General features: G+C 40.2%; 2 protein-coding genes across 6 annotated transcripts in view; one reads left to right on the plus strand and one right to left on the minus strand.

The window, feature by feature from the left end:
• Positions 1-63: 63 nt before the first annotated feature.
• Positions 64-7,793, minus strand: LOC107079304 (protachykinin). The gene is made up of 5 exons (XM_015362306.2): positions 7,510-7,793; positions 6,256-6,352; positions 3,546-3,578; positions 2,180-2,233; positions 64-995 (listed from the first exon to the last, which is right to left on the minus strand). Exons 1-5 carry the CDS (start codon positions 7,624-7,626, stop codon positions 943-945), a joined length of 354 nt encoding a protein of 117 aa, XP_015217792.1. The 5' UTR covers positions 7,627-7,793; the 3' UTR covers positions 64-942.
• LOC102698037 (homeobox protein Dlx4b-like) overlaps positions 3,473-23,578 on the plus strand; it is a 156,946-nt gene continuing 136,840 nt past the window's right edge. For all 5 annotated transcript variants that reach the window (XM_069185562.1, XM_069185565.1, XM_069185567.1 and 2 more), the window contains exon 1: positions 3,473-3,788. The gene's annotated coding sequence lies outside the window, so the exon portion shown is untranslated. The remainder of the gene's footprint in view (positions 3,789-23,578) is intronic.

The following is a 23,578-nucleotide window of genomic DNA, read 5'->3' on the forward strand; positions in this document are numbered from 1 at the left end:
AAAAAAATCGTGTTTCATGTTTTATGTAAAATAATTACAAAAGAACTGAAGGAACTGCCAGCATAAATTAATCAAGTCTTTATTTTGTTACATGGAGTTTATTAAAAGTGTTTCTACATTTTATTTATAGCATCAGCTAGATACATTTGTGATAACTACAATGAATGGAACAGTGCAATTAAATGGATATAAACTTTAGAATTGAACTGTTTGTTAAGACATCATTTGGGTGCAGAGTACAAAGGAGATATATAAAGTGGATGTTTGATTTGGGAGTAGTGTCACAGCTGGAAAAGGAAACATGTAAATTGAGTGTTAACTTGAAATACAAAATGTGGAGTTGATGGGTCAGTTTTTGTTGCTTCCTACTGTATTTATCTCAAAATTAGAATCAAAATGGAGAAAAGGTGTTAAAATTTACCAGCTGTGAAGATTTTACTTACATCTAGTGGCAGCTTCTTTAAAATAAGTGCACCTGTGTTTTGCTAATTTGGAGTCCAAACCAAAGTGAATTAATCTATGCCATATTCTACACTGACCTCACACTAGATGGCCATTGGAAATGTGATCACATTGTGAAAACTTACTGCAAAAGCGTGCATGAACTTAATATCGCTACATGGACAGTATAACTGCATTATTGTCTTGACATGTGGAAAAGCAGATTTATTCTACTGAAGGTCAAAGAGGGGGAGATGACGTATTAGCACACATCATGTTGTCAAAAAGCAGAGGAGTCTCCATTTGTCTTAAGGTGATGAAGGCGTGGCATTCGCGATTTTTAATTGGCCAGCGTGTACATTCCATTAGTGATCTGAATGGCTTTGGCCATGTGTTTTTAAGATGTCTGCAGGTAGAATGTCTTACAAGAGCAGATCCACGGGCCCTAAAGTGAACAGAAGGAATGGGAGGGTTGCAGAAGGCAAAGGTGTGGTGCTGTATCTATTTGCGTCTTCTTTCAGAAAGCTGAGGTCTGTCCTGTTCCTCTTGCAGTTCTACAAAAAAAAGTAAAAACAATTTTCACAAATGCAGGTGTTTTCTAGTACTAGTTTTCTAGTGAGTTCAAAAAGTAGAAAATGCTCTTAGAAACTTTTCTACGGAGCCCAGGAGCGGCCATCAGTAGGGGGGGAGTTATATCGAGGGAAGGATTTACCATTCGTGCGTACGAAATAACTCAATCGTTCCCTCGTTTTCGTTAATTCGTGCGCACGAAATAACATTTTCTAAGTCTTTCCTTCGTTTCCTTTGTGTCGCGGAAGTCGTGCGCACATAGAAGGCTTCTAAAACGCCAGCATTATCCCCGGCTCCTGGCGACAACGCTATCAAACACTACTTAACACGTTACAGCGTCTTTATATTAGTACTGTAACGCAAATGACCACCATTGCAGGTTGTTCGAGCCGGCTAACCAGCGCGGTGACGTCACCGCCCTTCCCTGTGAATAGCAGGGACCTCAGCCGCCGGGCTGACGGGAGATTGCCCTTTGGCTCAACTGGCTTGGTCCCTGTTGAGTGACGCTGGAGACCCGGGTTCAGTCCCTAGCGGTGGGGGGCCGACCTGAGGCGGCAGAGGCGAGGACGCATAACCACGTGAACCCGTGAGCGCTACTGTACAATAAAGCTTAACTCTCTGACACTGCTGCAAATTAGGGTAATGGATAGAGATGAACTGATTAAGTTTTTTTTTTTGCTTTGGGGATGGGCTATGAGGGCATTGTGGCTACTCTTGAACTACAGGGCATCACTGTCGGCAAGCGGCAACTAAAGAGGATTCTCAGGTTTAATGGGCTCTACCGATGGCGACATAGAAAAAGTGATTGGCTTTATTGTTGACCAACTGCGAAAGAAAGTATCAGACAACATTATTTCGTGCGCACGAATTAAAGAAAACGAGGGAACGGTGTAGTTACTTCGTGCGCACGAATTGTAAATCGTTCCCTCGATATAACTTTTTTATTTCCTACTGATGGCCTCTCCCGGTCCGTACTTTTTTCCCCCTCTCTCAACAGATTTATTTGTGTGTGCACCCATCAGTGAAAAATGAAGCCTATTTGAATACATTTCAGGTGTTCAGAAACTACTCGCGAATATGAACTACACACAACATGCGACGTGAAGACATTATAACGGTAAGAAACACAAAACAATCAAACGGAAGCATTGATGGATTGATACACTACCTCCACTGGAGGACCTCCTCCCCATGAGACCTATAAACATCTCCCCTCTGTGTCCTGTTGGGCATAAATGAAAACATACATGAGATTAAAACTCCACTACGTCCCAGACCTACCAATGCATTTAAACCGTATTAGTTGCATCGTCAACCGGCTTGAACGTGCTGACGACGGTTTGTATCCGCACCAGTCAGGCTCTAATGGTGCCGGTTCAATCAGTGGGGTTTGACAGGCAGTGTGGATCCTCCAATATCCCACAGTGCTCGGCTATACTGAATGTTCATAACGAACATTTCAGGCATGAACCTTTTTGTAAAGCTAGTCTTTATCTTAATATGTCTTTAAAGGTCGAAACCCTAAGTCTTCATTTTAAGAAGAGCTGTGCGTTCTCCTGCCATATGTCCTGAATGACGTGGATATACAAATGTGAAGTTAGTGTGAATGGAGCCTTATTTCCCGATTGCTTTACTAAACCGAACTGTTTTTATTATTATATTTTTATTGGTAATTCTCAGACCCGACTAAAAAAAACGATACTGCAGTATGAACGCACCGAGATGGCCTTGATTGAAATCTTTATTATGTTCTCACGACTAATTAAAAACGTTTTTGATGAAGGTTATCAAAATCGGGACATGAAGTGTAGACGGGGCTTAAATTATACATCAAACTCACCAGAAAAGTAAACGTTTTGGTACATTGGGTGGTAATATTTGCTTGTTTTTGTTCACGCTGTATATAAGCCTTCTGAACACCACTCATTAATCAAAGACATAATCTATTTTTATCGTGTATTGTAAACTTCACAATCATTGTAAAATCTGCTTCAGTTATATTTACAATGAAACCAAGAACATTTAGAAGACAGAAACAGATTCCACACATCTGCTGATGTGTACCTACTGTACTGAGAAAATGTCACAGAATTAGGTGTTATGTTGGGCTAAACAAGCAGGTAAATCCGTTGTGAAAGCTCATAACTCACTTTACTGCTAGAAAAACGTTTAACGTACGTTAACAGTCTGTTAGAGGATCGACGATTACAGCACCACCTCTTGACCAATGTAGGGCATAATATACCTGGCACAATGACGAAAATCAGACCAAACCTACAGTTACAAACCACTTTAATTACATCTTTCTAAATACGGATATGTGTCTAAGTCACAGAAGTTATATTCACTCCTGAAAAGAGACACAATTGATCTTTTTTTTATCCTATTGTGTCCGGATGCGGTATTTAACTGTACTGCGGCGAACTCCCCTGGAGGGTTGTCATAGTTACACGAAACGGAAGTCGGACCGGAAGTGCACTTTGAGGCGATTACCCTAAAAAAACTATTTTGTTGAAGTTTTTTCTGAGACTTACTTTTTCGGCCCAGTGGAACCGGTTGCTGAACCCCTGAAAGAGAGAAAGATAATGAGGGGACACACGTACATTTACCTGGACGTTCATTTTCTATAGAAAAAGTAATTCGGAAACTTTTTATCCCAGCGGCGGCTGTAAGTAGCAGGCACGGATAGCGGCAAAATACCGGGTATCAACAATATACTGAAATAACACTGGACGCCTTTGTAGGAGAAAACGACTGCTTTTCAGGCTCTAAATGAGGTAAGACTGTCGCAATGTTTTTTTACTGACGAGCACCAGTTTAATACGTGTGTGACCTCTATGTGGTTAAATATCTTATAGCGTTGGGAAGTCGTAAAGTTAGACATATCCCACAGATAAGCCCCAAATAAGAGCAAAACACCTGTCCTTGGCTGTTAACTTTGACTTTCTGTACTAGATATATATCTTCACCTACCGCAGCGTCCTTAGCGTTGTGTAGCTGCATGAACTAATGTATGTTTCCCATAATTCACAGAGCGCTGCTTGCTCTTGATGCTATGGGAACGCGTTCCTATTCATATATACAGTATATATACACATGCTAGGTTTCTAGATATGAAACTTACCTAGTGGGTGGGGACAGGGAATGAAGACTTATCTGCCGGGATTGTTGCAGGAATTCTAAATATTTTTTAGAATGTATTGATTTTAGGTATGGTGGTTCTTGTCAATGTCAATGGTGGGGTAATGTGTTGGTTGTTAATTTATGTTTCGCTAGGTACATTAGTCAATTCTCGAAGCAGAAGGAAATCTTTCCTGGCGATTTGTCCCAGAATGTCTTTGTTAAATTACAAGCTGGCATTTTGTTGTGACAGTGTTTTGTGCAGTGTGTTTCTCTGCTCTCGGATCTGCGTGTTGCCATGGGAAGGGAGTTTCAGTCATTTTAACTTTATGTTGTTGTTTTTTTTTGCTTTTTGACAATTTTGTTATAATAAAAAAACATCATACACTGATGTATCATGAAAACATCATCATCATGTACGATGTAGAATACAGTTAGTGCAGTCTGGTCTGAAGCATGTTGTCACTGTTGAGCGGTGTGTGATTACTCTGCTTCACTGAAGACAAACCCACAGAGGGTCTGGAAAATGGTATTCTGTTACAAAGTACCTGACAGCTAATCTTAACTTTCATTCACTTCCACCCTGAATTCTGCTGTTATCCCTGCTTTGTGAAGTGTTAAAAGACTCTGAGCCATTGATGGATTAATCAGTGTAGTATTTTTTAGCACACCAAAGAGTAAGGTCCACTTTTCTCCAACGTTGTTGTGATGTGTCACAGAGACATGGAAATATATTTCCCTGGGAATTACCGAGACAAAAAAAATCACTTCATTTATCAAAACTGGGGTCCTATCAGACCTGCGTTTCAGAACATAAGAAACAGAGATCATTCAACCCATCTGTCTCATTCCTAATTAGATGGGGTAGGAAACAGAACTTAATAAAGCAGAAAGAAATACTTGCCAGATTAAAACTCAATGAGTATGTGGATCCTACTGTAGGTATTTCTTTACTTGTTTTGTTAACTTGCATGAGTTAATATTCTATTGAGTTATATCAGGATGCTGCTAATAAACCAGACAGCTGCTGGTGTTTGTCAATTGTATTTTGGCGATGTTGGTGATGCTCAGTGATGTTCATGTTATTCTATTCCCATGTGTTAAGAATGATCAATTTAGACATGGTGTTCTGAAGTGAGCACGATGATCTGTGCAGTACAGTTCCCTTATAACTGACAAGTCATTTTCCTAGACATGAATATTACTTTTTTGCATTTAAATACAAAAAAGAAACAAGATTAAAGAAAAGCAAGATTAAGTTTAATATTCTCCAGATTGATCTATCCGGATATGGATGCCGTAATAAGATTAGTCTAATTAACCGATTATTCTCTTGGCAACTTATTCATCAAGTAAAGATGAAGAAAAAAAACCAAGCTAAATAATACCCAGCGTGATGTCATGTCCAATGACTAATCCATGTTTTATTTTATTTTAAGAGACAATTTTCAAGATTCCACAATAGAACTGTAGATTGAAGGATTTATTAGCACACACATGACATTGTTCCCAACTGCTGGCAGGTTGCAGTTCATTTCTCAAGCAATTGACCATTAGCAGTCTTTCTGCGGTCACAATCCCTTCACAGAGAGATCTTACTAATTACTCTAACACAGTGAACAACGTATTACATGGTATACCATATGTAACTGCACAATAATACCCTAAAGCCCACTTCAGTCTACTTCAGATCCAACAATTTACACTTTACTGGTTAAAACACGTTTGGTTGATCGTTATCAAGAGGTAACCAAGGAGTGTGAAACACAGTTTCATTAGAACTCCGAAACAGGATCAATCGGATTCTCTGTACAGGAAATCGGTCTGTGGGAACATGATTTCAGCGATATTTGCAGGACGTTTCCAAAGTGCTGGTGGGAAACCAAAATTGCTACTAGTGCTAGCGACTTTGGTGGGATGCTAGCACAGATCAAAATCGGTACACAGTGATCTGTGAAGCATTGTCACTGTTATAGCGACTCTGATTCGAATGCATTGATTTTGAAGGCGACTATATACAGTATGACTACAAGCCCACTAATCTGTTGTATCCCAGCTCCTCCTCGCCTACCGTCTTGCGTAGGGATTTCCCGTGTTAAATCGGAATAAAAATCCGGTTCTTACCTGAGCGTCTCCCCATGAGTCCGTAGAACTGGTGCGATTTGGATCTCTTTATTATCTCCGCTACCCGGTTCGCCAGACTGTTCTCCGAAGGTTCGTCCTGCAAAGACAAGCGAAGTACTGTTGATCGTTGAAATGTGGGAAAATATTTCAACGATGTTGTACGGTCCGCTCTCATACTCCAATACGCGATCGGCCTTTCACTTTTAGTTGTTACTTTTTACCCAATTAGCAAATATCATTCCTACAATATTTTTGTTTGACATCGTGTTTTTAATCCTTTAAGTCTTTTTTTAAATTGTTCTGTTTGAATTTCACAGCAAAAACGCGATATTTGTCTCCGTCAATACAGAAGCAATAAAACAATTGACAATAATTCAGATATCTTAATGCGTTTAATCAGGTTCTGCAAATATAAATGCTGTTTGTTCAAAAATGGAGAGTACCAGGAAGTATTGGATACCTGGCAGCCTTAATTAAGTATATACATTTTATTTCTGGTGGGTAGCTGCGTTTGCATGCGTAGGCTGCAAAGGAAGTGTAATACTATAGGTGCATTCCAGGCTGAAAAGAGAAGGAGTAAAATACAACGTTTTGGCCGTGGAGCCTTCTGCAGGTGTTTTGCTTGCACTGGTCTTTGAAAACTTGATTAGCGGCGGAGGGAAACCGCAGGGGGCTGAGCAGGCGCTGTCCGCGGTGCTGAAAAGTTGTTCAACTCTACGCCAGTGCTGCCCGGAGCAGTGTCCTTTGAACAAACAAACGTGTCGGCTGCTGTATCATCTATGTTTCGGCATCGCTCACTGTTTGAGCATCAGGATTTAAACGGTAATGTTTCGATTTCATCTGCACCTATTGCAGTGTATTCAAATAAAAGCCATCGGAGAACTCAGACCCTAATAGACCGCAGATACTGGGGAGACCCGCAAGGAGTTAACCCCCCTATCTCGAAGCAGGCGTGTTCGAAATATATCCGGCATAACAAGCAAAGAATGGAAATTCTTAAAAGAAACTGTGAATACGTCTGCACGTTTTTAACTGCGTTTTGCGCGCTTGGCTAAGCCATCGAAACTCGCAATGGGCGAACGAAGCGTTTAGCTTGAGTTAAAGTGGTCAAAATTCAGTCTGCTGGCCTCGGTCCGTTCACGCCTTTCTCCTCCAGTCTCGATCTACCGCGGGAAGGCGCTTTTCATATCTAAGCGGACAGTAGCAGCTCTGAATGGATCGGCGGTGTTAGTTCTGCCCGGAGAAGAGTCTTACCTGCCAGCCCTCCGAGGACCAGAGCTCCCGGTTCTCGCTGGGAGCCGCCGAGTCTTGATCGCAGTACACGTGCGCAACCAGGACCACCGCCAAGACCAGAAGTTTTAAACTGTCCATGTCTCGTCGGGAAGAAGGGGGCAGCTTCAGCAAAAATAATTGTAACGATTACGTTAATTAAAAAAAACCAATTAAAAAAAGGGAAATCTTTTAGATCTAGTTTTGGTGCAAAATAAATTAAAAAAAAGTCGTCTGTAGGTTCTCAATGTTCTTAAAACCCTAGGCAGTCACCTAGCTCTATTCTGATCGTCCACTGGATCCGCCTCTATTTATACTCAAGGATGCTAAAGAAGCAGTCCGATGAGCTCCTCCCTTTACACGGCAGAACGCCCCCCCCTACCGGCAGGGAGTGAATCACTGCGCGGCGTGAGAAGCTGGAGGACAACAGCGGACCGGAAGCGCCACCTGATCGTTTTCCCAGAGCCTCTTCTGCCGGCTGGTGCGAGGCTGGGCGGCGCGCCTTCCCTCCCATTGTCCGGCCGGGAAAGATGGGACTTTCATGGCTTGTTTGCCCGCGGCGTGTCCTGTCGCCCACAAGTGAAAATTAATGGGGATTCGAATGCGTTAAGCTTTTCAAGGGTACTCTTTCAAAGGTCATTTTGGGAAGCAGGTGGTTGCATTCAGTTTATCACTATTACTTATTAAAATATTTCAGGCTACTGCCCATTGTTAACGTAGCCAACTCTTGATTTTTTTAAATAATAACACGATTCTTGTGAAATTATTGAACCTTACACTGTATGTTCGCAGATACTGTTTTCCTCACAAGGTTTCACATGCTCTCGGTTCTGTCTTCACAGTTTAGCTTATAAAACCTTTAATTTTGTGAAGTTATTAATATCTCTATTTCACAAGTGCAGAATTAGATCTCAGGACACGTCCATCAAATTATTTAATGATGTAGGAACTGAGAATTACGAAGAGTTAAAGGTTTCTACAATGTCTGCAGTCCCTATTGTAATCCATTTCACATGTGTTTTATTACCGAATGATGGAAGGCACAGCATTATCGTGATGGGTGTTTTTTTATTAAAAAGGAACCCCATTTAGACCACTGCTGCAATAAACCTGTGATCTGTCCTTGGAGATACTGGTGTTATTGGCTGCAATCACCTCTCCCTACCACTAGCCTGACTCTCTTTCCGGCTGGCCTCTTGCAGGGCTGTTACTTTCCTAACCTAGGCCTTTACAGACAGGAGTGAAGTACAGGATCCAGATCTATCACTACTGACGTTTTAAGTTAGTTTTTCTTTTCCTTTTTTCTCTACCAACAAAGTCCAAGCAGATCGGTGAAGAGCTGAGCACTGAGATACCAGCAGATGCCCACATTGCTCTCGTGTGAGAGGCAGGGGAAGAGCAGTGGAGATTTCCTGCTCTTTGGTCTTCACCCTGCATGCCTGAATGGGGATCTAGCCAAGTGCGTGAGCTTCCTGAACTCTTCTGGTCCAAAACTGCCTTGGTCTGCCTTGCTCTCTGTGCTGCAGTCGAACAAGAAGCTGTTGTGTAAGATGTACATATCTCTACAGGATCACCCCTGTACTTTAATGGGTAGAGGGGGACACGAGACACTAGAGATGTCTTTGCTCTTTCGCTTGAGGTGAGGTGAACACCAAAATCAACACCAAAAACAAGATAACTTAAAGCTCCAGCTTTAATCATGCAGCTCATTAAGAAACCCTGCCTTCTCAATTTGTCCTTCATTAGTGTGAGTAACGTAATAAATTCAAAAGGAAAGTTTTATTCCTTCTTCTTTTCAGTAGAGATACTGTAATGTGCGGCGCTATTGTGAGACATCTGTGTTCGTGCAGTTAAGCTCAGAGGTGGATAACAAATGGAGCTTGGCTTAAGGCAGAGGTGTAACAAATGGATTTTTAGGAGCAATTGGCAGAACCTGTTCAAATGTATCCGTTTTTTACCTTTTTAAGGGAGAATTGGCAGAAGTGTCAAAGTCTGTGTAGAAACTGACTTTAAAATTGATTTTAAAAGGTTTCTGACACAGGGGAGCCCCTGCTGTTAGGGGAATATGAGAGGATGAAGGGCACGTATTTAGTGAGTCATGCAGCAACCTTCAGAGATGACACCAGATAAGGTGCAGTTGTAGTCCTATTGTTCAACCTTATCCCAGTAAATTGTACAGCATTCCGTCTTGTGAATGCCAGTATATTTGTTTCAAACATTGAAAGGGACTCAGGATCATGTCTGGGGTTAAAAACCAGACTTCTTGGCCACCTATTCTTCATTAGAAACCTAGAGCCTGTCCTTGAAGCATAGGTCTTAAGGCTGGATTATATCCTGGGCAGGAAGCTAGAGCATCACAAGGCACACACACAATTTAGAGACTTTAGTTAAACTATCCAGCATGTATTTTGACGTTGGGACTAAACTGGAGTACCCAGAAAAAAACCCTTGTGAACATCTGGACTCCACACAGAAAGCACCCCAGTCCTGAATCAACAATCGGACCGGGGAGCTGTGAGGCAGCATTGCTAGCTGCCAATCCCTGTGTACCATCCCACTACGCTTCTAGTTTCCCACTTAACATAAGGATCTCATTTAGCTATGGTAACACAGGGAGAGTGGTGTCATTGATGGAGAGATTAAATTAGACTGGCCTTCCGGATGTTTCAATCTCTGCATCTATCATGGAACCTATTTACAAGGGAATGGCTAGTGTCTCACTTGGGAGCAGTGTCAATTTCAGATTCAGGCTGGGGTTCTGTCAGCATCATGTTAGGAGACTACCTAAGCCAATCAGCCAATATCTTTTGTAAGACTCACCGCAGAGTTTCAAAGTACCTGTCTGTATAACCCCAGTGTTCTAGCGAAGTCCTAATATACTTAAAGTGCACTAATAACTTCATCACTATGATTTCTATAATTGTTTTCAGATCTTCTCATGCTAGGGTGTTTCAGTCTACTTTCAATTAAGTATCTAATCTACTTAATCTTCACTTTTATAAGGAACCTAAAATTTACAGCACTGTGGAATCTCAAAACATTACAAATAGCTCTAATTTGCCACTGTTATATACTGTTGGTTGAGATAAGCAGCAGAGAACTCAGGTGACATGAGAATTAACTGGCCCCAGGATCATTAAGACCAAGAAGGAGACGACCTCTGTTAATGTCAGTGTCACTATCTACCAAGTTTTCCTTCAAACATCTCTCGTAACAGCAAGATTTTAACAGGATCCATCTTTTTGGGGTAAAACCTTTCTTATGTTATGTAGCTTCTTTGCATTTAGGTTTTTCCTAATGGGGCCCTGACCTGCACAGTGCTATGTGCTTTAGGAATCCTCTATGATTTCTTTTATGCAGGAAGTATATGTCTTGATCAGATAACCAATGATAAGACAATAAGTATAAGAAGAGTGGAGTGTGATGATCTACTGTGATGCTTAAGTAATGTTGTCTAAGGCAGCACCTATAAAACCTATAAAAGTTTTGAAACAGACCTGTAACTAACTGTTATGTAGTGTATATATTTGTTATCTGTACTGGAGCATTTATTTTTCACTGGACTGTTTGTTTTTGTTGCTCAGCCTAGTTGAGGGTGATGTGCCTGCACTAAGAGTGATGATCTGGAAGATCGTACAGGGCACTTTTCAATATGTTATTTATGAACTCATTAAGCCATCTTTCAGGTCAGACACAAGACACATGTTTTCTCAATCAGAATTTATGAAAGGTTGACTTATTCATTGTGATATTAATGGGCTAGCCACATCCAGCTAATGGGCTGTACAGTAGCACGGTGCTAATATGATGTCAGCGAAACATAAATCACCCCGTCATAAGTATAATAGATGCAAGGCAAAGCTACATATCTTCTGCTGTAAGGCTCCTGTGTGACTGGTCCAGGTGTCTGTATGAGTCTCTGTCTTTGTTTTTGTAATGGTCCACACCTCAATGGGAAAGATTAATTTATGACTTATTTCTAATTGCTTTTAGGTTTTCTGTTTTCCCTATTGCAGAGTCAAAGGGAGTTGTGTAGCTATTTATTTGTTAACTGATTAATAGTTACAGTAACTCTTGTGCAATATACAAAGAATACATCAAAATGGTAACTCACAGGTCTAGGCTTTTGTGATGTACCCAACACAGCTCCAGTACACCTGCCTCATGGGTTTTCAGCTCTGTGGGCTCTGGTCTAACAATGTGTTTGGCAGGCTGGCCAGTAAAATGACTTCAGTAGCTTCTAACCTGTCACTAGAGGCAGCCAAAAGGCCTCTAACTATTGCAGATAGTCTCACTAGAAGATGATTAGACCATTATATTATATAGTGGAGAAATGCGTATTTTCAAGTGGGGGTAATTAATCTTGGGTTTGGTGTATAAAGGGCTTGCTTAATGGCTGTAAAGTCTGTGGTAGCAATAAAGAGAGGGAAGCTTGTGATTCTTTTTGTTGGAAAACCTGCAAGAACTTTACAACAAAGCTGCTTGCACTTTGCTTGCAGAGCCAATGTGATTTTTTTTTGTCGCCATCAGATCCATGGGACTGTCCCAGCCGAGGGTGGGACTGTCACAATGTGCTCTGACATTGTAAATGCCCGTGTCTGTTTCCCAAATGCAAAGACGTCACTGTCATGGTCATAGCTGTATGCTGGTTTAATGGCGTCCTTGTGCTGAGATAGTATATAAAGAGCCCCTGGCTCCCTTGTAATATTTTGTGACGAATCTCAAGAAGCTTTTGTAAGACGCATCATCATTTTGTGGAGGGTTGTTCTGTCAGGCTTCCTTAAGCCCACTCCTCGCCCCATACATTTGACTGTGCCAGCTGGCTGAATATAAGGCAAATCTGTTTTGTGAATCTACTACTGCATATTTTAACAGAGCCTTTTCCCTTCACACCACCCGAGTGCCCACTCTGCTTCTCGCCTGCTCCCAACTCCTCCCCACTCCTGGATTTTGTTCTCCCAAGCTTTATCAGCTGTTGACTTTCCTCACACCCGAAGAAGGCTCCACAGCCGAAATGTGTTTCTTTTCAACATGGAATAAACCCTTACTTGTCCCTTAGCAGATTCATTTTGGTTTCTTCCTGCTTAAATAGTCATTTTCTCAGGCAGTGACTGAAAGAGCTGTCACCCTTCCATAATATGACAGGTCAGTCACTTTGTGGCAGTGTGTCAGCTGAAGGGTGATGCTAAAAGTGGGAAGTGATGGACAGAAAAGTACAGGACACAACGATGGTAAAAGTGCACAAATACAGTAATAAACATTACAAACAAAGCAAGCGCTGCCTGTAATCGAGTAAAGCTCAGAGGTGCACTTGGAAGTTATTGAATTATGACAAGGTTCTGCACTCCTTTCAATATTACAATATTACATTGCTGAAAAAAAAATCACTTCATTTATCAAAACTGGGGTCCTATCAGACCTGCGTTTCAGAACATAAGAAACAGAGATCATTCGACCCATCTGTCTCATTCCTAATTAGATGGGGTAGGATTTAATAAAGCAGAAAGACATACTTGCCAGATATTACACTCCTTTCAATATTACAATATTACATTGTAAAATCTGATTGATTTATTACAGGTAATGAAGCATTAATGAGGCACGTGGTGTCTAATGAAGGTAACTATCACCAGGTTTATTGAAGTAAACAAAGTAACAGCAGAAGTCTGGCTCTGTGCGTCATGCAATAATTACTCAATTAATGAGCAATAAAATACTTTTTGTGGTAATTGTATAAATGCTTTGATGCAAGCCTGATAGCTGTATATTCATGGATTTGACCAAAGTTAATGTAAGAGTTTCATTCCTCAGTTCCTGGAGGCGTTTGTGTTGTTTTTACTGTATGTCCAGATATGGTATGACATTGCCTTTTCTGTGGCTAACCGCTACCGAAAGGATAAACTTGACCCTTCAGCTGGGAAATGTATAAAATACTTTTTGTGGTAATTGTATAAATTCTTTGATGCAAGCCTGATAGCTGTATATTCATGGTTTTGACCAAAGTTAATGTAAGAGTTTCATTCCTCAGTTCCTGGAGGCGTCTGTGTTGTTTTTACTGTATGTCCAGATATGGTATGACATTGCCTTTTCTGTGGCTAACTGCTACCGAAAGGATAAACTTGACCCTTCAGCTGGGAAATGTATAAAATTTCTAATTTATGGAAGTTTTTGGATCTGACTTTAGGAATTAGCAGGAGATAACAATGCTGCTGATATAGGAAAGAGGTCCTAATATTCCACTTGAGTGTCAGTTTTCATAACATTTACTTTGTGCCAGATTCTTAGTGCTCTTTTCTGCCCTTGATTGTTGCTTAATTTGTAATGGATGTAATGTAAGGGCTGTTTTATGTGTGTGAGCGCCGCACCACACCAAGCATGTATTGCACTAGTGAGGGAGGGAAAAGTCACACAGCATTACAGCACTAGCTCGACATGAAAACTTGCACACGAATAAAGCTGCATAACTATATTTTATGCTTCAGTAACCTATTGGTAAGTTTCAAAATGTTAAGCCTTTTTGAAGAAGTTTAAAATGTGAGCTACTACAAAACTCTCATTTAAACAAGGTCTGCTTAGTTCTCTCTTCAGTAGCCATTTATCTCTTCAGAGGTGGACAGAATGAGTGAGGGGCTTCCCAAGATTGTAATTAGTTGTGGGTAAGTGCAATCAAACTGACATGTTGCGACAGGAATTGAGGGGCGTCCTTGACTTCGTGTACAAGGATAATTGCTCTGACTGGTTCACCCCAGTGGCACCCTGTTGCTTCTTTCTGCCTCACTCGCTTTGCACAACAATTACTGCGATGCTAAACATGACTGCTGCCATTGCTGTTAATGCCACAGGTTCATTAGCTGTCTTTCCTTCTCATTGTTCCTCCTAGGGCTGAAACAAAAATGATTCATTTGTGCCAGTTGCGGAGTATCGCAATGCATTTGTCTGGCACAAGCCCAGGTAGAAAATTTTATCTGGGATTCTGTGATCCTGGGCCTTCAAGAGAGAGGAGTTTGAATGAGTGTTTGGAAGACCTATTTCATATACAGTACACACCTGTCCTGAGGGCTTTCCCTTGTGAGTGGTAGTCTTGCAAAGAGCGATACACATTAGTTTCAATATAAAAATGAAAGTGGCATTGATGCATCGCTGCTTTAACCAGGAACCAACCCCTGCCTCTCTTTTCCATTGATTTTTTTTAAACCTGACACAACGAGCGTTTATTTTATTTGCTCTAAGTAAAACCCCTTTAAGTGGTCTGTTATTTTGAATATTTTACATTGACTGATTTTTCAAAGATCAGTAACATCATTTGGATACCATGTAACTCTATTATCAAGACTAAAAAGGTCTTATCTGTTCCTTCAGGCTATTAGTGTAAGACATCCCTTTAGCTGCAGAATGTATCCCGTTGCCATTTTTCTTGGTTTCTGTAACGTAGTGACTAAAAATGTATCAGTATTCCAAATGGAGCTTTACTAGTGTGTTATACAATTTTAACATAATGTCTCTTTGATTTAAGTCCTACACTTTTAGCTACATATCCTGTAATTTTGTTCGCTTCCTTTTCACAAGACGAACGTACATATAATATGTTAGCAGACCAATTTGTGAGTGCTTATACAAAAAAAAAGCTCTATCCAATTGCTTGAGCTGTAATTATCTTAATCAGATGGCAGTGTGTTTTAAAACATTGTTTTTTTCAAGCAAACATGTTAATTAAGTAACTTGCAAAATTTTAACACTGCCTGTAACTCAAAGTATCAGTGCATCTGGTCTTAGATCTTCTCAGCAGAATCCACATCTTCAGTGCTTTGTCCTGAGGACTGCAGTCAATTTGTGGTGATGGAGAGAAACTGCACTTTAAAAGCAGGAACTGCTTCATTAATGTGGTAATATGCTTTATTGAAAGCTAATTGGTGTTGTGATGCATTAAAGCTGCAGATGTGTTTTCTCTGTGGTGAAGTCAAGCCTCCTAAGTGTTTTTACTCCACAGTTATTAATATTCCCCCCCCCCCACTGCTGTCAATGTTAGTAGATGAAGGTGCAGGGATGGGTTTACAAAATGTTTGATTTTGTCAGGATAATAATTTGGGTTGTTGTAAAGAATCCTTAGACTTCATAAATGTGTGGTAATGGGTTTGGTATCTACAACAAATTTTGGAAACCAAAACTTAATTAATATTTTTGTTGGATTTACAGATTCATTTCTGGTCAGAGTGGCATACATGTTCTTATCTTAATTATTCTGTCCATTCAGCATATTCTGTTCTCTGCATTGTCAAATATAATGTCACCAAATGACAACACAGAGAAAAATGTTCATGTTTAAGAGCAAGGTCCGGATTGTCAAAGTATATGATCAGTATGTAACATGTGCTCTTGCTATACACAATTTACAGTTGTAAATGAACACCTGAAACACTGGGACTTCACACTCTTTGATGAACTGTAATGAATTTAAGGCAATTTTAATTTTTGTAATTTTGTTATTAAAGCTGCCTTTTAATTCGGCCAGTTTATTAAAGTTAATTTCATGGCCATTCTGTGACGTCTCCCTAAACGTTCCAAATCCTATTCCTTATCCTTTTCTGAATTGGTAAACAAAGTCTTAAAATTTATGCTGCTGATGTGTAACATCAATCAAGAAATCATAAAGGTTAAAAAGGCAGAGACCCATCTTAAATGGAAAGACTGATGTTTGTGCTTAATGAACAGATTTATTAATTTCAGAGTATGGCTTGTCATGAACAGATGCCTCTTTCCCAAAGAGATATGAAAATATGGAAAACATTTAGGATTAGTAGAATTCATTATATTTATATTATATATACAACATATATTATTTATATGTTGTCTTTTGTTCTGAAACTTTAGGCCCCTTGCATTGAGGGATTATTGATTACCATTAGCATGTTAAATAAACACCCTTCAATTTTTTTGTTCTCCTTATTACTCTTTAATAAAGATTGATGTTTGATTAGGTGCATTAGATAAACTACCTGCAAGTCTTTTGTCCATTTTATTACTCTTAAATGAAGATTGATGTTTGATTAGGTGCATGCAGACACCATCGTTAACCTTTTGCCTTGGGGAAAGATCGTTAATCTGGCATATTGTCCAAATTATTGTTTGAACAGAAATAAAATACCTCTGTTCCAATGTATGGGAGAGTGCTGCAGTGAGAACACACTTGGCAGAAAACTACTGTGGGTGCACTTGTCCTTTATCTTGGGATTTGCAAAAGAACAATTGTTAGTACAGGATTTAAAGTTTTTGTTTTCACTTCAGAGAAAAGGTTATATATTTTGAGAGACATTCAGATGTATATATGAATCTAAGTATGAAAAGACCTGAATCTTCCCTGCACACTGTGGAGAATGTTACCATGTAATTAACTTACAGAGAAGAAAAGGATTCCCCGTGGGATCATTTTTTTTTTCGTTTTGCACGAAATTGTAATATTGCCAGTTTAAAAAATCTCACTCTTCCTTGTTCTGTTGAAATCATCTGTCATCTTTCGTGGGCTGCCAAGTCTTACTTTTGTATGTAAAAGGATTAAAAGAGTTAGGGCATGGCAATTAGCTTACACTGCTATGGTAGCCCTTTGATGAAGCATATCAAAAGGGATAAAGGCACTGGCCTGGTCAGTCCTCGCGTGAGTTGTAATCCCAGACGATTTTATAAAAAAGACCCGAACTAACTACAGCCACAAGAGCCCCAGTATCCTGTGAACAGCCAAGAGGTTAGGTCATCTCTTCCATCCCACACCAGTGCATTAAAGATTCAAGCAAAATAGCTCCTTCACAGCCGTGAGAAGCTGAGCAGCACTTCAATCTGAGATTAAGAAGCAGGAGAGGAGAAATCTCTCCAGGCACTTCACCTGGCATCCTCAGCTGTGAGAGATGCCAGCAGTGATTGAAGGGTGATCCGTTTAAAGCTCGATTCCGGCTTCAAATGGTTTTATCATCACTCTATTCCAGTGGCAGGAACATCTGAAAGTAAGAAGTCCTGTCGTGTGGGAGGGAGCCATATGAAGCAGTACTTGAGATCGTTGAGAACTGCAGTCCTCTGCTCTTGTGGATTTTACTCACATTGTTTTGTCAGTGATAGGCCCTTGTGGTTAATTAATACCACAATCTAGAAATGTAAGTGAGAAGGTAATGAGAATTTCTGTAGGTAAAAGAAATGGTTAAATCCATTGTTTTTTTAAAAAAAACAATTGTATTACTGAAATCAGCAGGACAATATGAGCATGAAAATGGCAACATGTTCAAATTTCTCTAGGTCGTGTATCAAAGTTTCAACATATAATTGCTTCTGTCCCCTGCCTGCATGTGTGTTTGCCCGTTAAACCCTGTTTTGGTGGTTTTCTAAGCTGTCACGCTTGAGAAAAAGGCGCCACTTGAAATAAAAGGCTCTTCCGCCAACTGTAAGAGTACTTTTCTTGGTTCATTTCTTGTATTGATTTGAAACCACCTTTTTTTATTATTATTCTGAGCATCTGCGCTTTCAAATTGTCCCTCAGGTCACAAACAAATTACGATATCTGCTTCTTGTTAGAGTGGCAATAAGGCAAAGCTCTCCACACCACTGTTCTGTCTGAACCTTGGAGAAGGGTACCCGATGAATCATTTCTACAATCAATCGCTGTCTGAAGTTATTGCAGCTAGGCTTGTTACTCTAATCGGCCTGCTTATATCCTTGCCCCCGTGGGTCTGAGGAAGCTGAACTATAACTCTACAGTTTGTATTTTTAATGGCACCCTGTGAGAAAGTCTTGGTAGGAGGCTCACAGGAAGTTGCTAAGGATTCATGGATGATTAATTATTTCTTCTTACATTCTATGGCAGCACAAGATGAGATGTCAGATTAAACATTGCGGAATAAAAAGTATGTGGTGAAATTGTTAATATGAGACCCTGCACAAAATGACAAGTGGTCCCAAGGAGAGTTCTTTCTCTGTTGTAGAGTGAGCTTATTAGTACATCTTAAAGGAATATGTCAGCATTATCATTTCAGAGTCCCAAGCTTTGTTAATTTCTTATATTCTGAAAGAAGGTGTTCAGAAGACATGATTATTTTGTAGGTTTAAAACCATCCATGAGTTGGAGAAGATATACCCACCTGTTCCGTCACCTGTGTTTAACAATACTTATGCTTTCTCCAAAGATCCATATCAAATGTGAAGGTGATACAGTTACATTCACTCTGATCTTAGCCAGATGCTGTTACTCCTGTGGGAATACTAGCTCAAACACTACTGCTTCATCTCGAGCATTTTCTGGGTCTCCCCTGTCTTCTACATCGTCTTCTGCGTTCCGACACAGCCTGTTCCACCTCACTCTGGACTGATTTCTCCCTGCTTGGCTCCTGTTTCTTTGACCATGAAACCAGACTGCCTGGGAAACTTAGTTTCATTTTCTCCTGCCCCCCGTGCCCCCCTCCTGCAGACCTTGGTCTTCCATCAGGTCAGTGCGGGAATCTGACGCATAAGAAACAAGACTTATAGTTGTCCAATACTGAGACTGTCCACCTCATCTGCAGGTCCTTCTCTACCTTAAACTGGTTAGAACATATATTCCATCTCGCTGTTTGAGTTGGTCTCTTTTTTTTATTTTAGGGAGTGGGAATTTTAAAATCCAGAAAATAAAAAAAAATGTGATTGCTAATGACGCAACATTTTTAAAACTTTATCTTTCTCAGCTGCATAGAGCTGCCTCTGTGAAGAGCTTTTGAAAGACGTCATCAGTGAAGGCCTGTCACAGTGGTGCTTGTGGATTCTGCTGTACAGATTGTCCCAAACATGGACTGGGGGGCTTGCGGTTTCCTTGTAAAATTGGAAGGGGGCTTGTGCTGTGCTGCTGAACCATCTGGGGGAAAGCTACTGATTGTAAATGACGTTTGTGCTGATTGAAACACAGCGGATTGTGCTGTGGAGCTCCGGCCCTCATTTTATCACAGAGAAAGGGATAATGGGAAGTGTCAGGGGGTCTGTCGTTGACGGAGAAAGACCCAGGAGTGATTGCCCTCGTCTCAGCCAGCCACGTCATCTCTAATTGGTTGCCCTTTGGGGGCTGACTGGGTGTCTGTAGCACAATCCTTCAGGGAATCTGGACAGTCCCTCTCACATCTCACTTCTTTTACATTGGTCTAAATCACTTGCGTGACACAGGCACCCTGCATTTTTTTAAAAAGGCTTTGCTTTGCAGAGATTGATAGGCAGACGGGGATTGTTGTCGACTTTCTATTTGTCTTTAAAAAAGTTGTTTTTAAAAAAAGTTGAAGCTCTGGGGTCTTACTCGTGTAAGTTGTCCAAGTCCAGTTCTTCTGAGGTTTCATCTGTTTGGAGATCAGTTGCTCTTCCTCGGTAATAATCCGGGACAAGACATCTGCCTTAACTCCTGTGTTGCCTTTACAGCCTACAACTGTGATGCAACCCATCAGTGACATTGCCTTCTCCAAGCTGCGTGTGTTTTTATTATTAATTTGCAACAGGCACAAGGCAGGATACACCCTGGACACGGTACTAGATACTAGATATTTTTAAGATGATTAAACTTTGTGCATCCTGTTATTTACCTATAATTCTGCATTAAAGAACAACATTTTGGCTAGTAGCAACTACTGTAATAACATTTTTGTGTTTTCTGTATCCTGACTTCTGAAGAGCCCCAGCCAATAGAGAAGGATGTTTAATCTTGCCCAGAGCAGTGTGCATCTCGCTGTGCTCCGTTGTCATTTCAGGGAAGTGTTTTAGCTGTCGTCATGAATGATGGTGTTAATAATTCATCTATACGGATTAAATGAGAGCAACATGTGTCTATCTGTCCCCTATCTGTGAGTTGTTAGGTGGATTTAAACATGCATGAACATAAATGTTCTATTGATAACCTGCGAGAGGATGTTCAGCTTTCCTTTTGTTTTCCTTGACTTTATTTTCTGAGCTAACACTGAGGTGACTGTGTTATTTGCATCTTTGAGACTTTTTGCGTATAGACGGGTGACCTGCACGTGATTTAGATATGAATGCTCTCACAGGTTGTCTTGGCCGGCAGTGCTGTTTTTGGAAATCTCTTTTTAAAAAGGTCATTGTACCAAAGACCAATGGGAAAATCTGAGGGGCACTTGTGTCATTTGCTGCTGTGTTCTTTCTTTTGCTCTGTACATTTGCTATTTAACCTGAGTGATGACTTTTTAATCAGACTAACAAGGGATGCTCATTAGTTCCAGGTGGGGTTTTCCATCAGCAGAGGAAGTTCCAGTTAATAGGTAATAATGTACAATCTATTGTACTAAATAATAAATACATTGCAGAAAAGTAAAATATTAATAATTTATTAATATATTATTAATAATAGAGTAATAATTGGAGTTAGTTATGTTGTTTCATGGAGTCACAGGATATCCTGTCCTAAGCTGTTTGATGTCTTTATTAAACCCGTAATACAGAATTTTTGCTCTGAAGTTTGGTTTGGGCTGAAGTTAATGATTTGGGTTTCATAACTTTAGGATGTAAAGTTGCTATAAGCAATAAGATTCTATTCCTGGAACACCTAGTGCCTTCTGTATTTTTTGAATAATCTTGAATTATCAACTTGAATAATCAGTTACACAATTAATCTATATTTGAGATATTTAGGGTAGTTCAGAATTGTCTTTTTCACTTTACTAATACTTCATTAAAGATAGTTACCTATAAAACACCTATAAGTTATAGGTACTCTATAGTTAAATTTAACCAGTTTATTTAAAACTCAGGAACAAAACAAGACCTCTGGACCTTCAAAGACAGGGGTCTGATACCCCTGCTTTAGCTTAATAGCACAGTTCTGTGCAGGTATATGGAATCAAGTACCTGTGGTATTAACTTTATACAGAAGCAGCCTCGCACCATCAGATATTTACTAGCAACCACAGGGTCATGATCTGCATCGATGTATTTAAGGGAAAACAGCAGTGAATCATTCCAGTATCTTGGAGTGACATTGTATATGCTTCTCTCGCTGACAACACAAAAGAGCTTTTATATTGCAAAACATTACATTGCATTTTGTGTTACAAAAATGACTTGAATCATATGATGCAACTTATCCTGCTTGATCCAGAATGACATACCTCAGAAGAGCTAAAACAATATCTTGAGACAATGAGAGATCACGATTCAATGCGTGAGTGCCTGGCTGGAGGTTTTAATCCCTTGCTTTTCAGTTTGGTGTTAAAAAGTACTGTTTCGTGCCCATAATAATGAAAATATATCGAATGAGAAAAAAACTAGAACTGAACAACCAAATTAATGCATCTGCAGTAAACACCCCATTACTGTAGCTTTCTGCCTTTCATTTTCAGCTGTTTTGGGGGGTGCTTTTAAGAAGAGTATAACAAGTATTTGTTGTTTTAAGTATAACTAAAATGAAATTGTGTAGTGTGCCCTCTTCCAACGCTTTGATCGTTCTCCATGCAGAACATCTGCTGAACGGTGCAGCCATTAGCGGGACACTTTGTGGTGGCTGTTGATTGCACATACTCCCATATGGTCCCTCTGTGCTCAATGGATAGCCAGAGTAAGTGCCCCTGTTAGGCAGTACAATAGAATCAGAAATGCTATATTTGCATGAGAAGCATTTTATGCAATGGGTTCCCGTAACAATCCTCTTTCCAAGTATACCTAGTGGCATCGGCCTTTGTTAGGACAACTTGTATTTGAATGCAGTGGCACTCGAGCCCTAATTGGGTTCTGGTACTTTCATTATCATGGACAGAGATATAGTGAAAAGGACGTTATTTGCATCTGTTTCTGTTCCAGTCTAAACAACATTATTGAATTAAAATTTTGTATCTGTTGTGCTGTGGAATGTACAACAGCCAATTTGCTGTATGTAACAAATACAAGAGTTTGATTTCCACAATCACTGCTCGCCCCTCAGTCTCTGTATGTAAAAATCTCCTTTTAATGATTGCGCATATGTTTTTTTTAGATCTTGGAAATAAACAAGAATTGTGTACGATTGTGTTTTTTTCAGTGCATTAATGAGTATTCCGGACTTTGAAATGGTGCTTGGTTTTCAGAAGTCAACAGAGAGCAGAATCGCTGTTCATGGGCATTCAAGCCGCATGGTGCTGTTTTCCTTGAAGTGCTCAGAACAGAGTGTGAGGGTAGACTTGACACAGTGTTCCCAGAGGAAGAACTCTTTCTGTCCCCTCTGACAGGCTGGAGTGACAGGTGAAACTGAAAAGGCATTCTGAAGCAGACTTCGTTTTCATGTACAGGTGGTGCCTTCAGACGGAAAACCAGGTGGAAATGACTTCCAATTGTCAGCAGTGCAAAGTAACAATTGCACAGGACACATTGTCAGAAAAGCTTAGATCTTACCACATTTTCTTTTCAGGGTACATGTGAATCTTACGGAAGAATTGAGCTGTACAGTTATTCTTATAATGATGAATAAAGATGTGTCACTCAAAATTCTATGGGCTCTCTCTACCCTAAATACAGCCCTGAAGGCTTATTAAGATTGCTTGACTCTCAGTGACCCCACATGCTTCAGAATCTGATTGCACTCTGTGTTAATATTGCCACTTTGGATGTCTTCTCCAGTGATAGCTAGGACATGGATTTGTGGAATGTGGCTTGGGTTTCATCTTGACTGTCCGAGTGGTGAATTGGAAAAACGCATTAAAGACCTTTGACTCGCTGCTGTGTTGTTAGTGAATCCTTGAATCTGGCGCCCTTTTATGGATATGAATTTCAGCCATATTTCACTCATACAGGCAGTCCATTGTGGAGATGCACGTAATTTCAAGCACAGCCTGTACTGAAATTGTCCCCTGGAGAAGCTGTAATCTTTCCTTTCTCCAGTGCTGGGAAGGGGTGGGGTTGTAGCCTTTTACCTTTGAGAGATGTGTCAGTTGATAGCACATCAGCATAGAAAGCTGTTTTGTGTCTGTCTTTTCAGGCTCTAACCACATTGCAGGGAAAAGACAGTGACTGGTTTTGAAGTATTTTTTTGTGTTAGATTTTTGTCACTTATAAGTTATAATTTTTTTTTTTAAGTTACACTTTA

Source organism: Lepisosteus oculatus, chromosome 28, assembly GCF_040954835.1.
Source record: "Lepisosteus oculatus isolate fLepOcu1 chromosome 28, fLepOcu1.hap2, whole genome shotgun sequence".
Classification (NCBI taxonomy): domain Eukaryota; kingdom Metazoa; phylum Chordata; class Actinopteri; order Semionotiformes; family Lepisosteidae; genus Lepisosteus; species Lepisosteus oculatus.